This window comes from Gavia stellata, chromosome 16 (assembly GCF_030936135.1).
Source record: "Gavia stellata isolate bGavSte3 chromosome 16, bGavSte3.hap2, whole genome shotgun sequence".
NCBI classification, from domain to species: domain Eukaryota; kingdom Metazoa; phylum Chordata; class Aves; order Gaviiformes; family Gaviidae; genus Gavia; species Gavia stellata.
Window position 1 is genome coordinate 14,126,458 of NC_082609.1, and position 15,638 is coordinate 14,142,095.

Below are 15,638 nucleotides of genomic sequence, written 5' to 3' on the forward strand. Positions count from 1 at the left end.
ACCGAGCGGGGCGCGGGGGCTGTCCCGGCTTTGGTCCCCTGCGGGGCCCCGAGGGGGCCAGGGGGGCCGGGGGGCAGTGCCGCCGCTAGGTCCCCGGCGGCCCCGCGGGAGGCTGGTGCAGGGGGGCTGGGAGCCCCGCGCACAGCCCTCGGCGGGGCCCGGGGGCCGCTCCGGGCAAACGTGGCACCTACCGACAAAAGGCGTGTGAAAGTGTGCGAGAGCCACCGGGTCCCGGAGCTGACTGCCTACGGGTCTCGCCCAAAATGCACGTTACCTGGGTCTAACTGGGATTGCACTGCGTCCCTGTCCCCGTCTGGCTACATCCACAGGCTACCGCCTGGTCTCTATAGGTACATGCAGCCCACAGGCACACACGCGTGGTGCTGCATCCGCGGCATTTCCAGCTAGCCTTCATTCATATTTATGCCGCGATTAAATATTTGATCAAAGGTTGAGCGCTAACGCAGATCGGTTATATTTTTAATATACGACCCTTAAAATAGACTGGTTTGTAAACTGCAAGTGTCTAAAGGTTCCCAGTGCAGCCTCCCCCAGCCGTGCAGCCTCCCCCCCAAATAATAATAATGCTGCAGATTGAAGACGGATTTGAGTCTGCAGCCAGAGAGAAAGGGATTAGGGCGAGAGCACTGGAAGTTAAATTGTGCTGCATATAAAAAATGGGCGGATTGGTCTCTAGATGAGAGCTTGGTACCACCTTCCTTTCTAAAATAAAATCTCTCTGGCATGAAGTCACAGCCTATTTCACATCCGGTTTACCCTGGGACGTATTACTACTGTCTTGGTAAAGAGAAAGCTTTTGTTGTATAGCGGCGGGCGGAATATTGGGAAGAGAAATTTGGGTGCTAAACCCGGAGAAGCGGAGCAGCGGCGGCGCCGACGATGGCCGAGGCGGAGTGAGCGGCGGAGCCGGAGCCGCGCAGCCTCCGCGCCGCGCGGGCGGGAGGGCATCCCCGGCAGAGCCGGTCAGCGGCGCCGCGGACCCGTGCCCGAGGGGCTCCCGGTAAGGGCGGCTGTTCGCTCGCGCCCGCACACGCACCCGCACACGCACCCGCACCCCTCCGGGCGCTCCCGGCTGCGGGCACCGCGTCCAGGCGCGCAGGCGGCTCCTCTCCCCTCGCTCCGCAGGTACCGCCGGGTCGGTGTGATTTTTTCCTATCCCTCCAGCTTGAAAATCCGCAGCGATCGATGGGCATTTTAATTGATCTTATTTATTTATTTGGTAGCCTGGACTGATTTCCACCGGTCGCTTGGAAAAGGTTTTGGGGTTTGGGGTTTTTTTTTTTTTTTTTTTTTTTTTTTTTTCCGAGGGAGGCGGTGGGAGGGGTGGCTTTCTCAGGGTGAGGGGGAAATACAAAGTTGAAATGCCGGGAGGAAAACAAGTCTCGATTTGCGCCTCAGAGATGGGCAAATCTCTCAGCGGGGGTCAAAAATGCATCAAAATGCCCCCTTTCCTCCCCCTTTTTTTCTTTTTTTTTCTTTTTTTTTTTTTTTTTTTCTTTCCCCCAGTGGGAGCTGCTGAAATTCTCCCAGAAGCATGGCTCTTTCTCCCATTTTGAATGGGCAAACCAGAGCTGGTTTCACAGGCGGTGCGGGCTGGGGGAGGCCAGGGTCTGGGGCTGCTGGTGCTTAACGCTCCTTGAAAGTCTTTGTTAACATTTGCTTTTTCCAGCTGCAAGAAACTTTCCTCTCCAGGATTTATAGTGCCTGTATGGGTTTATTGAAGCGGGGGGTGGTGTTGGAGGGGGCGGCCATGGAGCTCAACAGATCAAGATAGTTCAGAATAATTCACTTTCCGTTCTCTATCCCGAGGAGCCTTTTGCAAAGGCAGAAGTTGGCAGGACCGGGAGAAGGCGATTTTTGAAGCCACAGATGTTGCCTTTCCCTTTGTAAGGGGGCTGATCACAGGGCAAGTTAAGATGCAGTCTCGTCCCTGAAGATCTTTATCCACGTTTTCCTGCCACATCCAGCTCCTTCCTATCCAGTTAGATTAGCTCAGCCCCACTCAATGTTTATCTGCTGATCATTTGCCTATAAACGCATCGATTATATCTCATTGCTTACATACCACTTTGTAATGATGTTTTATTGATTTAAATTGTCCCTGAGAGTGTGCAGTAAATTGAGGTAGCTTTATTTAAAGGTACAACAATATTTCCACGTACAGTGCTTCATTTTCTCAGGCATTTTAAAAAACTCCAATTCACTATTTGAGGAAAATGCAGACTTCATATTTTGTTGCCCTTATTTAATGTAATGAATACTAAAAATCGACTGGATTCCAGCAGACAGTATGTAGATACGTAAAGGGACCTGCAACATCTCCTGGGCAATCAGTTGAATCTGGAACACTGATTCCACAAATATCACCTAACTTTGTATTTTATGGTTTATTAGAAAGAGAAAGAAACCTTCCGAGTTGTGTTACTTTTTACTCAAAAGCAAACTGAGAGTAACTCAGTGAAGTCTGGAGAAAGGACAGGAGACATTTGGAGAGGAGGCTGCTAATGCAAAAACATTTCCTAGCAGCAATCAGAGACTGGTAGAGATTTAGGAGATGGTGTACGGGTTGTCAGCACATGGTTTGATTATGAATTGTGTCCTTCAGCCCAGCAAAGATATTAGTGTGCATGTGTAGCAGAAGATCACAGAGTCAGAATCTGATCATTTTACTCGTTCTCTGATGCTGATATTTCAGGGAAGAGGAGAATAGTAATATCTGTAGAAGAAAGTTGCTTCCATCACGTCAAAGCGAAGCAGTGGCTGTGAGGGAAGCACCGCACTCCTCAGTCACACTACCACACACTGACACCTTCCAAGAGGTTTGGAAGGACTCGGGCTGGTTCAAGTCAAACAATTACCGTTGGTTATCTGGAAATGTTGTGGAGGCGCCTTGTCGCATTTTCAGCACAGGAGGAAACTGAGTAAGAATCGCCACAGAGTTTGGGGACAGCAGCTTTAACTCATAATTGTTTTTGTTAAAGTTCAAGAATAATGCAAACAAGAATACACCCTTACTGTAAAACAAATCCCACCCTAAGCCTCTGTGTCTAAAAGTAGAAGGTAAACAGGAGAACAGCCAAGGCCGTGCTCCCTTATTCTGAATGACATAAGCTATAGTATTGTGAGTTCATTGTCTGACATCAAATTATTCTGCAAAAGTTTCCAAAATCAGACATTTTTTTTTCTACAGTACCTGTTTTAATGTATGCGACGTTGATGATTATTTTCCTTCTAGTTTCAGAGCCCACCATGAAGAGACTCCTGGTGCTTTGTGACTGCCTCTGGGCCTGGAGCCTCCTTCTGAATGCATTGACTGAAAGAAGGTGGGGAGATATTTTTTAATGCACCAACATATTTTAGGAACCTTTAATTTAATATAGCAGCATGAGACAAATACTGCATGGGCTACACTACTACTAAGTGTATTGGGGGAAGTTAATCCCTGTTCAAATCCCAGCTAAATCTGACTAGGGGAAGACTGAAAGAAAACTACAGTTTTTTTGCATAACATCTTTTTTTCAATATTGTAAGGGGAAAAAGCAAAAGCTTTCTGAAACAAATTGAAGTTAAACTACCTCTTAAACACCTGTGCAATCCCTTCTACTCTTACGTAATGACTGCTCAGAAATACAAGTTTCTTTAGAGGAAAAAAAAAGTGTAACTAAGTTTTTTTTTTAATCTCATTAGTAACTTTATTGTCCCTGCAAGCAGAGGCAAAACTTTCACTTCTTGGTTGGTCAGGGTTGTGTCCTAACTTAACAGCTGTTTCTGCAAATCCAAAGTAGACCTTCCTGGTGAAGGGAGACTGCTTGGATGAAGAAGAATTTGTAAACTCAAACCCCGTAACAGTTTATGTTTGAAAGACCGTGCTGCACTGAATGTTTATGGAATATATGTTGAAATAATAATCTAAAAATAGCATTAGTATTAAGAACAATTTGTAATCATACAACACCTCGTCTTACAACTAGTAGGTTAACTAAAGACTATAAAGCAGTTTAGAGTATACTTGAAGCACTCTCTGCAATTCAAAATTCAGTGAAAGTGTTTAAGAAGACTCACAGATATATTTCTGTATTTCAAAAATATTAACGTCCTGTCAATAACGCTACCTAATGACCAAAAAGCAGTAGAAATTTCGTATTTTCAATAGTGATCCCTAAAACATGTATTTGAGCCTTGATCTCCATAATGTCTCCTTATGCATTCGCAGCACTAGATAAACTTATCTTCTGGCTATCTTGAAGATTTTAAATAGAGTGGAGTGGGCAAAGGGACAAAGGTTCATCTGCATAAGTGTTTCCTCTAAAAAAAAAAAGAATAAAAGCGGGTGATTCATGTTACAACTGCTGTATTGAATAAACATTGCATTTTAGAAGAAATACCTTTATTTTGATGACATATTAAGAAAGGTGAAATTTGAAGTATTCATGAAGTATTTCATCTGGCCTAGCTAGGGAATTTTGTGAAAACGTGTTTATTTTATAGATATGTGTACATATATATGTGTACATATATTTATTATCTCTATAATGTATGCATGTGCATTCTTAAAGTGAGAATTAAAACACAGTGGACTGGTGTTGAAAAATTATACGGTGTGTCACTATTACAATGACCTGTAGATGGAGTTAGTGCACAGTTTTTTATTATACTGTGGTTCAATACGAAAACACAATCCCATACAGTCACTTTTTCCTCAAAATGTACACACCTTACATGAAATATATCTGTTTCTAAAGCCATTTTGTCATAGTAACTTCCCTTGCCTTTTCTTCTGGAATGCTGTTAAACCTTTATGATAAAAAACAATTGATGAATTAGATAAAATGTCTGTGATACAGAAAGACACAGTCTTTCCATGTCATTCTTCTTCTCATAAAAAACCAGCATTAGGACTATTTTAATACGTGTGTTTTGAATGAAAAATTACAATCCCTCTGGAGTTACGGTGTACTTTATATGTACACAAATGTTCACATCTTCCTATTGTGACCATATGTCAGCTAAAACGAGCCCTAACGGTGCTTTTTACCTCTGATAAAATGGTGGGAAGAACAGGTAAGGGTACTGACAAATGCGACACCCAGAATAGAAGCGGTGTATTGTATTGCATCCTTTCTGACTGCCACTAGTCCATCTTTCTGACGCGTCTTCTGCAAACATACTCATTCATCTACCACTAAAATTTCTGAAGTGTTTTTATATCCTTCTGTCACCTTAATCCTGATGACCTTCTGCTATCCTTGAGACATGTATGTACAGCAGCTTGTTTACTGACAATGAGTGTTAATATAAAATTTAATCCAGTGAAAAGTCCTGTGTTGCAATTCTGCATAAGACGTATGAGGAATGACCCTTTGCAAGATAATGCTCGCTGGAGACAGCAGGAGAACTTGTTATTTGGTAACATATAGGAAGCAGAATAGAAAAAAATATTAATGTCTGTGACTTAAAATGCAACTGTAGGTATGAAAAATAAATATAAATCAACCTATTTTTTATTAACTGAAATTATGAGATGGCTAGAGGAAATTCATGCTATTTTTTAAAACTGTTAGAGATTTTGTCTTCTTCGTTAGAAACAGAGATTTATAAGCATTCAAAAACCCTGAAAACTGTTCTCTAAAAAGTCACATCCTATTGAAAAGAAACAAAAGTTAGTAAAACTTCTATGAGTGTCAGTTCTGAAACTCATTTAAATTTGTAATGTCACTTATTCAAACCTGTACTGCAAAATAACTTGGAAGCATTTCCAGAGTACCTATATTCAGGGTATCTTTCCTCCTTCTCTCCGTATTTGATAGAAGTGGGATACACAAATGATATTTGACAGATGCAGCTTACAGAAAATAATTTTGTAGGTATTTTAATAGCACCAGATAATTTCATGTAACAGTATATTCCTCGTAAGACGGTCTTTGCTGGTTAGAGCAGGAACAACTGGCAGAGCACTGAGACCTGCATATCGCTGTAGCCGTATGGATAACAAGCTGCCCAGTGGAAGAATCCCTTTTGTGACTAGACCTGATCCTAACCAAAGTTTTTGGTACCGCGCTGTTTACCAGTTCAGTAGCAATGTGTGTGACAAAATGATGTTTTGGAAAGCAGTGCTTTTGCTTCTAGTCATGATGACTACAATGTTTATAATGGAAGTCTTCCCAGCAATGAATGAAAAACGGATACTGGGTTTGACTTTAAGACAACTGTAATCTATGATTAAGGGAATCATCTATGACAAGGTATTTGGTAAAGAGTTCAGATTTAAGAAAAAGTTTGATTCTGATGTCCTCTACAGCAGACAGAAACCACTAAGCCCAAGGATTTCATTCTGGCTTGTATTGATGGAAGTAAGATTTTGGTAGCTGAGTTCAAAGAGCTTAATTTTATCCTTGTTTAAGCAAAATTTCAGGACCTTTGACTGAGTTAGATATATACATTAGGGATCTGTAAGTGAAGCTTTATAGACGTGTGAGATTTCCATACCAAGAGATGGTTTCATGACACATTCGTAAGGAAAAGTTGGAGGTATTCCTCCAAATTTAATTGCTAAAGGAAAATGGGAAATTAAATAAAGCAAAATTATATATTGACCTATGAAAATGCACACTCACTTGATTTACTTCTATATTCATAAAGAAGACATCTCTGTATTTTTTATTTTATCTTTGTTTCAGCATTTATTTTCAGTACTTAAGTGTCAGTGTTCTAAATTATTGTATCTTTGTTTGCAAACCTATTATACCTATTATGAATTAAACACATTATCTTTTGGTGACAGATGAGCCTTTTACTGAGGAACACATATTAGAATATTATAACCATTAATGAATAATGAGATAAACATTAAGGAACTGACATTCTATTTGCTCACCATTTATAGAAAAGCACTGGTTTTCTATGATTTTACAAAAAATGTACAATTTAAGAAGAAAATGTTTAAGTGAAAGAACCCTATAAAGTGTTTTATGGAGGAGATTTTGTGACCATAAACCAGTATAAGGAAGATTAAACAGATTTTGGAATTATTGTTTTGTAAGGTTATTGGTGGATTACTGTTTCTCAGTGTTAACTGTTCTGTATTTCAGCTATGGACAAACCTCATCACAAGATGAGCTTAAAGACAACACCACAGTATTTACCAGAATATTGGATCGTCTGCTGGATGGTTATGATAACCGCTTGAGACCAGGACTGGGAGGTGTGTTGTATTATAATTTTCAAGGTTCCATGTTAGATAAAAATCAGTTAAAACAATGTTATTTTTCCATTATATACTTGTTTTAATTCTGTTTCTATATACACATAAAATTATGCTGATCTGTAATATCCATTTTTTCAAAAATGCCATGCCTTCTCTGTCTTTCACACACTTGGTTTTCTCACACTTATACCCAAAAAAAGAAGAAAATGGTTCACAATTCAAGAAGACCTCTGAATACGTATTAAAACTTTAAACGTATGAAGAATAAAAGATAATAAAATATGACCTGTAACAAATGACAAGTTTATGAATGAGGCCTAAACAGTACATCTATCTATAACTATCTTCATAAGAAGATTTGGTTTTAAAAGTGAAAGCATCAATCAAACTTAGTCATAAAAGTCTCCAAGAGGTTTATAAGATTTTTTTTTCTACTTAGGTATGTCAGGATTTGTTTCTGTAACATTTTTTCTTCACAGCTTGGCAAAAATGTCTGTCTTCTGCTCTTGGTGCTGAATCCATAAAAAGGTATAAAAACACATAGCAATTGCATCTTTATAAAAATGTTGTTACAAAGCCTAGTCTTTATCAGCATTCCTACGTTCACTCTTGGATTTGTTCTACTGTGACACAACGCCAAAATCGGGTTTTAAAAGCTCGTTGTTCACAAATGTGAACATTCTAAACATACAAGCACAAATCTGTTCTTCCCAGTGCATGGAAAGGTTGGTTTTACTTCTTTCAGATGTCTTTTTTTTTTTTTTCTTTTGGACTCTTCAGGGAAAATAAAACAAAGCAGCCCACCCCACAAAGTATAGTTCAACCTGTTTTCATATAATAGCTCTCAGAGGAACTGCATTATAAGAAGAACAGGGTATTACACTAAGAATTCTTATACCTTCTGCTGCAGATGAAATGGAAGGTAAATAAGAGTAAACTTATTCTGTGGTTTAAGGCTACCATCTTGCAACAGTACTTGAATTGTGAGCCAACTTCTTCAATGGTTTGACTTCACTGACTTCAAGGAATGGCTAAAGATAAAATTCTGTCTATAAAGTATTAACGCATTTAAAAATGGGTTGTTCTGTAAATTTTTGTGTGCAATTTCAGATAACATGCAACAAAAAAAGAATCATTTCTTACTTTTATCTACCGGTAGTTTTGCCTGCTTACTTGTAAACCCTTGGACTAGTGTAGAAATAAATGCTCCTTAATCTTTCATTAATGCAATTGTACAATTCAGTCAGTTACTACATCACAGTAACTAAACACAGCAGAGAAGGCAATAAATAAACGAAACTCTGTAAACTGTGTAGAGTCTGGTACACGTCTACAAGAAAAATCTGAGCACAGGATGATTTCTTATATGAGTTTTGTAGATATTATGATTTGTTTAATACTTACTGGAAGAGCAGACAAAGGGAGACACAGGGAAAGGATTTTCTCTCATTCTCTGGATTGCAATTTAGAGAACTAAGCACATCAGTATAGAGTCTTATGTATGTGTATTGATATATATGTTTCTGAAGCCAGACTTCAAGGGTGTACTGGGAGAACAGGTCTGCGTACCTCATGAGAGAATCAACCAGTCCAGTTAAAATTTACTCCTGACAGAAAGATTATTTAATGTAACTGCTTGTATAGAAGGAAAAGAGTCTCTTCACAAACTTTAACAGCCATTTACATCACTATCAAAGCAAAAATGAGTGGAGCACAGGAAATATGGGGTGGAGGAAAGGCAGGATTGGAGATGTTTAAATAATCTTTGCATCCTTTCTTTTTTGATTTGTGTTGCATGTTCCTGCCTGTAGCCAAGAACCTCGAGTATCACAATTTCCCTGTTGCTCAGTACATTATAGTTTCATGGTGTTAGTTCAGCAGAGTAAATTTAATTTATCTGTTATATTTGTTGGCTTTGAATACTAGAACTGAGAGTACCAGGACTTTTAAAAAATCCCACATTTAATGAAATTGTGGGCAGTAAATTAATGTTTAAAATCAAATGTAGTAAGAAGTACCTTTACTCCTTTGACTGTTGAATAATGCTTTATTCAAAAGACATAAATTACATATTTCAAAAACTAGGAACAAACGTCTAGGCCAATGTTTTCAATTCTGGGTACAATTTATAATAAAGGGTTTACTCAGGAATTTTGAAATTCACCTCTGCAAAACCTTCTTGCTGAGGTATCTAAATATGAGCTAAGAACCTCAGGATGACTCAATTTTGACACATTTGATTTAGACACTTTGTATAATGGGGAAGTGTATTCTGAAATGTTCCATATGTAAAAATATCCAATGAGAAATCTAAATCAATATATCAAATAGAGCACAGTTTTTGGAGTTGGACATTCACTAGCTTTCCATTATAGCATGACCTGTTGCTGGAAATTTTAAAACATATATGGAAGAGCAGTGGTTTAATTTTTCTTCCCAACGTCAGTGATGGCTTCTTATTAAATATTTCAGTCAGAACACAATTTTTATTTACTCTAAGAGAAAGTTAAGAAAGCTACCAAAATAACAGCATTTTTAGATATATAGAATTAGGTCTAAAACTTATTCATTCCATATTAGCTGTGATGTAGCTATCAGGGAATTTAGGAGACCAGAGACCCTCATACGTCTATGTCATGCTGATAAATTTTATGTTGTTAGGCACAATGTAAATCTGTGTACTGCTGATTACACTATAGCACTCTTCCAATTATCTAAAATTGTCTGTCCTGTTCTTTCTATGCCTTCTGAGGAACAGTAGATGAAGTAAAACATTGCGTGGTAGTTACTTTCTTCTACAGAAAGGGGCATATTGCAGAAAACCCTCTGCTTATCCCTGTACAACCTCTCCTGTAGTGCAGCTTTTCAAATACATACACCTACAGAAAAGAGAATTTTGTGCACGAACAGAAAAAGAAAAGAGAGCCTACGGAAGGAAAGGCAGATGATAGAGTTTCTTCAGTCAGTTTATTTGTTTCTCATTCCTTGTGTTTATGCGTATGCATGAAGAACTCAGTGAAAAAAAAAGGTATATTTACTGAAAAATTGTAATGAATTATGAAGGGGGTTTGATCTTGGTCTTGCTCTACTCGCTTGTAGGAGTAATTTTCTCCTTTTTGAAATAAACACCATGATATTAGTCTATCCCAAGTTTGCAAATTTCCTATTAGTGTGGTGAACAGTTTCATTGTTTGATAGAAATATCCTGGTGAGGCAGATGAGGCACCATGAAGCCAGGAACAAGCTCCTGGAGAGATCTCATTACAAAGATACGTTGTTAGAGCTATACTATATATTAATTGGAAAGCCAGGTTAAAAGGTGGAGCATTAAGATAATGAAAAATTTAGAGGTGCTGAATTTTGAATCACTCTTTCAGCATGCATGGAATCAGTACTAGATTAATATTAAGTCCTCCCTTTCCTTTTTTTAGATCTTCTTTTGAGGTATCACTTCAAAAGGAAAGCTAAAAAACACATAGGCTCCATAAAGAGTATAGGAATGAAAATTATTATTCATCAGAACCCAGTAAGGCCATATCTGAAATTAAGTGAGCAGCTCTGAGCATTTTGTCATTAAACAAAGAAGAAAATATTTCTCATTAACAAGAATATAAAAAAATGGAGTAGGTGACCCATGGGGAAAAATTATAGTGATTGAATATGCTTGGTATATAAAAAATGGCATTGTGGCTAAAATTGATCTGATTTTTCTTTAAAAGAAATACGCAGCACTATGTTATGCATTGGCACATTTGTACCTCTTATCAATAATTACTGATATAAATTATGTTATTTAGATGTTTTCCTCCCTCATGTGTGGGCATAGTCACTTAGTCAGACATTGCTAGGAAATAGCATCTGTTGTACCCATCCATAAACATAGACAAATAACTACATTTACAGTTATTTATGCCTGGAAAATAGAACTTTCAAAATGAATGCAAAAACGTTCTGAATCACACTAGAGGACACCTATTAACTCCATGAGAGGATAATAATTTACAAAAAGCAAGGAGGAGGAATTGCAGAGAGTAACATATTGAAGCTGAAAAAGAGGAAATTATGTAAGACATTAAGGGAAAAAATAAACAGTGAAATCATTTAGGTAACAGCATAATTTTCTGTGGGAACTATCTGGATCCTAGAACTACAGGTGATAAATATAGGCTAAATAATAAAGATGCTGTTCGCCTTTCAAATACACAATCCTGAACAAAATAAAGGATCAGATAGTGGTGGGAAGTAGTCAAATAAGGAGGAAAATTCACCTCAGTGTTTGGTGACCTCTCACAGTAGACCACTATATCTAGAGGGGGAGTTTAAAAGAATTGAAAAGCAACAAAAAATGATGGAAAAAAATAAGCTCCACAGATAAATAGATATGCTATTGCCTTTTGTTCTGGGTTGTCTTCATGCGGGGAGTAGAGATAGTCCTGGGATGCCGCCATGGCAGATTTGGAGTGCCACAGTGGAGAGAGGGTGGGCTTGCACAGGGCAGGTTGCTTGTACCTGGTGCTGAGATTCATTAACAAAATCAGGTGCAGCTACAGATTTTTTAAGACTATCACCTTTGCAGTGCACACATCCCCTCTCTGAAACTGAAGGATATCATGTGATCTGTGACCTTTTAACTTAGAATAATTGTAAATGTGGTTTATCCCTTTGAGAGGGATTTTGTAGTAGAAAGGTTGTTTAATGCAGAACTAACAAGAGTGGGGTTGATTAGGCAGACCAGAATCTTCCTAAGTGAAATTTGCTTTTATAGTTGGGTCGAATGCCCATTAGATCATCCCAAGTAGATTATCAACATTACTTCAGTATTGAACAGAATTATACTTGTTTTATGCTATCAGTAAAAGCTATTTGTTGTTCTCTCTTGTGTGATGTTTATCAAAATTGACTGTGACTGTCCTTAAGTGGAACGCCAGTCCATCTCAGGCAATTCACCACTTTCACAGAGTGCTTATATTTAAAATGATGGAACATAAACCTGACAGTATTATGTTAATTAGGTTTTAAAATTCAGTTTTATGATAACATTATCTATAAATATATGATAAACTTACCTCTTGGTGATTGAGGTCCCAGTAGAAATTGTTGGATTTGAACTCATATCTGAGCTAATATAAAGATTAGGGAAAATATGGTTTTGGTCTGTATGTGTAATAAAAATTTAGTTAAACCTAAATTTTTCTACTCTAAATGAAAAGAGAGTCCTATACTGGGCCCCTACACATAATTCTGTAAGTGAAGAAGGACTAGATGTTATACTTAACTCTGTAAAAACTGAAAGGGATGATTTTGGTCTTTTTTTTCCACTCTGTAGGCACTGCATCAATATAAAGGCAACTGTAAAAAGCGATAGAAGACCCTAGGAAAATTTATTTAATACCACAGTAAGGAGACAGGGAGGATATGAGCAGCTTTGAGCTGTTAATTGGCATGGGGAGAGCTCCCATGACACTGCGCAGCTCTCAGTAAACCCTTCATAGCAGCACAGACTATAGCTGGGTAATCACAGGACAGCTCACTATTCTCCCTTTTGGTCTCTACTTTTACAAAAGCAGCAGCACAAAATTCTTATGAGTGTATTTGTTGTGGGTCTTCAATCAAAATACTTCACAGGATGCAGCCAGGGTGATCAGTCTACATGACTTTTTTTAGTAATAATAGTCTACGCTATACAGGCATCTAAATTCCTTTCATTCAAAACCATAGGAGAAGTCTTCTCTATTTTAATAATTATAGCACATATTTACACAAGATATGAAGGAGGAACAAGTGCATTACCAAAAAAGATGGAATTAATTTAAACCACCAAAACACGCAATGCAAATAAGCCTTGTGCTCAAATACCAGCAGGTCAGAAAGGGAAATAGTTAATGTATAGTTTCCTGTGATAAATAGGCTTATTTCCTGCTGTTTAAATAAATCTGTATTTCTTATTTTGTTCTCAATTTGTAATCCAATCACAATTCTAGCAATAATGAGCTCCCTGGGAGTTTAAATCAAAATATTTATTGTTATTAATTTTGAGAGTTTATGTTAGTCTGGCATCATTAGCAAAACGCAGTAGTTGTAAACAGCAAAATTAAAGTGGTTCACATTGACTGATGATTTCATAGCTATATGTGGATCAATTGCCTGAGGCTGTATTCCAGAGTGTCTAGGTGTGGTACTCAGTTGCTATCTTGCTGATCAGTAACCTATGATTGCTTTATAGTAAAACTGGTAAGTCATTAATAATTTCCTTTGGTTTTTTTACTGGAATTGTTACATGTTCTACAGATATCGCTATATTACTTAGTCCTGGTTCATGAGATAGATGTTATAGTCAAGAGACATGGTTAACATGTCTTTACAACTGATGGATTTATCCTCAGCAGTCCGATCAGCTCCTGACCTGAGCTTGTTTTGTTCAATGCCTTAGAATTTTCTTTAGTTCTTAGGGATATTATGAAGGTTTTGAATATAGCTCAGGGTTTGCGATCCCTGAAAAATGCATTCTGAGCATTTGAAGCACAGTTTAAGCCTTCCCATGGTAATCAAGCTGCAAAGTGAACATGGTTAACCTTGATTCTAAATATATATCCCGACTGTATGAGTAAACACATGTCCTGTGCAGGAGTGACTCACAACTTCTGAAGCTCTTAACAAAGCACAGTTGAATCATCTAATTAGTAAAACAGTAAACAAAAATTTCAAAACTTTCATATGGAGAGGCTAATATTCTCCTGTGTGTTCATACATACTTTTTCATTGCTCTTGAAAATATGGTACATAACAAAGAAAAAAGAAATCATTTGGTGGTGGGTACAGTGCTTTTATCTGGATTTGAGGAGACCTGGGATTAGATGCTCTGCAAAAGTGTAATCAGTGCAAAGATAACACAATCTCTTGTGAGTTCACAATCTTGAGTTTTCTATTATTACTTATGACTTACATGCCACTTAAATTATCTTCAATGTTATCTAGAAATGAAAGGCATCACTCATTTTTCTATTCCCTTGGAAATCTTTCATCTTACTGCCAAAGCCTTTAGTTTCCATTTTGTGTCCTCAAAGTGATTTCCTTAAGCCTCAACCTCTCTACTATGACCGTATGTCTCCCAAAACTAGAATTCAGGATACCACTACACGACATGCTGCTGATTTAAAGAGCATATTCTGTGTTTGTGCCAAGTAAATCAGTTAGCTATATTATATTAAATAGAGGCTCACTCAGAGCTGGGACTCTGAGTTTACACCATCAAGGGATGAATGCATTGTGCCTGAAGAGCTTCCAGCATCTTCTATCTCCTAATGGAACCAGCGGAAGTGCCTCACTGGAAAGGAGATGCAGAGATGGGATGCAGTCAGGATGAAAGAACTTTAAGAGAGTAATTTGAGTTTCACTTTTCAATATGTAAAAGGCTAATAGCCTTCATGATGATATTAGTTTCTCAGTCTTAAGAAAAGATGATTCAGTAGCTGGAACTTAAAGAATCCATTCAGCAATGTTTTACTGGACCTTGTGAAATCTTCATCTTCTTTTTCTGCCAGCTGTTTCATAGAAGACCACAGCCTCTTGAACTTTTGTGAAAGGGATTGGCTGAAGGAGAGAATTCTTTTTTTCCAAGCCAAGTAATTTTTGGACAACCATATGCTTCTTCCAGTAATAGAAAGTTAAATTCTCACTGTGAACTTCTTTAAGTCCAGAGCCAGTTAGATGTCAAGAGAATACTTACATTTCTTTAAGTCAGTTGAAAAGCTTGTAAACAATGATAACGTCACACATTAATTTCATGAGACAGCCAAGGAGGAAATTTCACCCATCCAATGATTTTGTCAATAGTCACTGTAGTTTGTACACATCTCAGTCACAAATATAAAGAACAAAAAGAACATTACTAGGCAATTCAGCCACATCGTAGTATTTTACTTTCCCTGGTTATGAATGATACTTCGGACATTTTTTCCTTAACTTTTTTACTGAGTCCTGGAGATTACTTTTGCTACCACATAATTTTTGCATTAACTCGCTAACAGAATACAAGTGTCATTTAGTGCATTACTAGAATGACAGTAGAATCAGATCTAATATTACATCTCAATTATTGCTGTCTCACAAAAGGAGATACTTTACTGTATATATATTAAATATTTATATTAAACTGCTTATATTTATACATATTTAGAAGTTGTAGACTTTTCTGAATGAAAGTGAAAAACCTGTACGTGCATTGTAGAACACTGACTCTCATTAGAACTTTTGCATCAGATACAGAAATGTATATTGTTACTGGCTGCTTAACCTTGATTCCTTATTTCACTTCTCTTCTGTCAGAATTTCTTGTCAGATGGAACAAATCATATTTAAACAGTCCAAAGTACTTTGAAATTAGAGGGTTGTATTGAAGTCTTTTTATTTAATT

At 37.7% G+C, this 15,638-nt stretch overlaps 1 protein-coding gene across 1 annotated transcript in view; it reads left to right on the plus strand.

Annotated features, from left to right (window-relative positions):
* Nucleotides 1-744: 744 nt before the first annotated feature.
* GABRA1 (gamma-aminobutyric acid type A receptor subunit alpha1) overlaps nt 745-15,638 on the plus strand; it is a 40,967-nt gene continuing 26,073 nt past the window's right edge. Inside the window, exons 1-3 of the mRNA XM_059825344.1 lie at nt 745-802; nt 3,257-3,344; nt 7,110-7,222. Of these exons, the coding sequence (XP_059681327.1) occupies nt 745-802; nt 3,257-3,344; nt 7,110-7,222 (259 nt within the window). The remainder of the gene's footprint in view (nt 803-3,256; nt 3,345-7,109; nt 7,223-15,638) is intronic.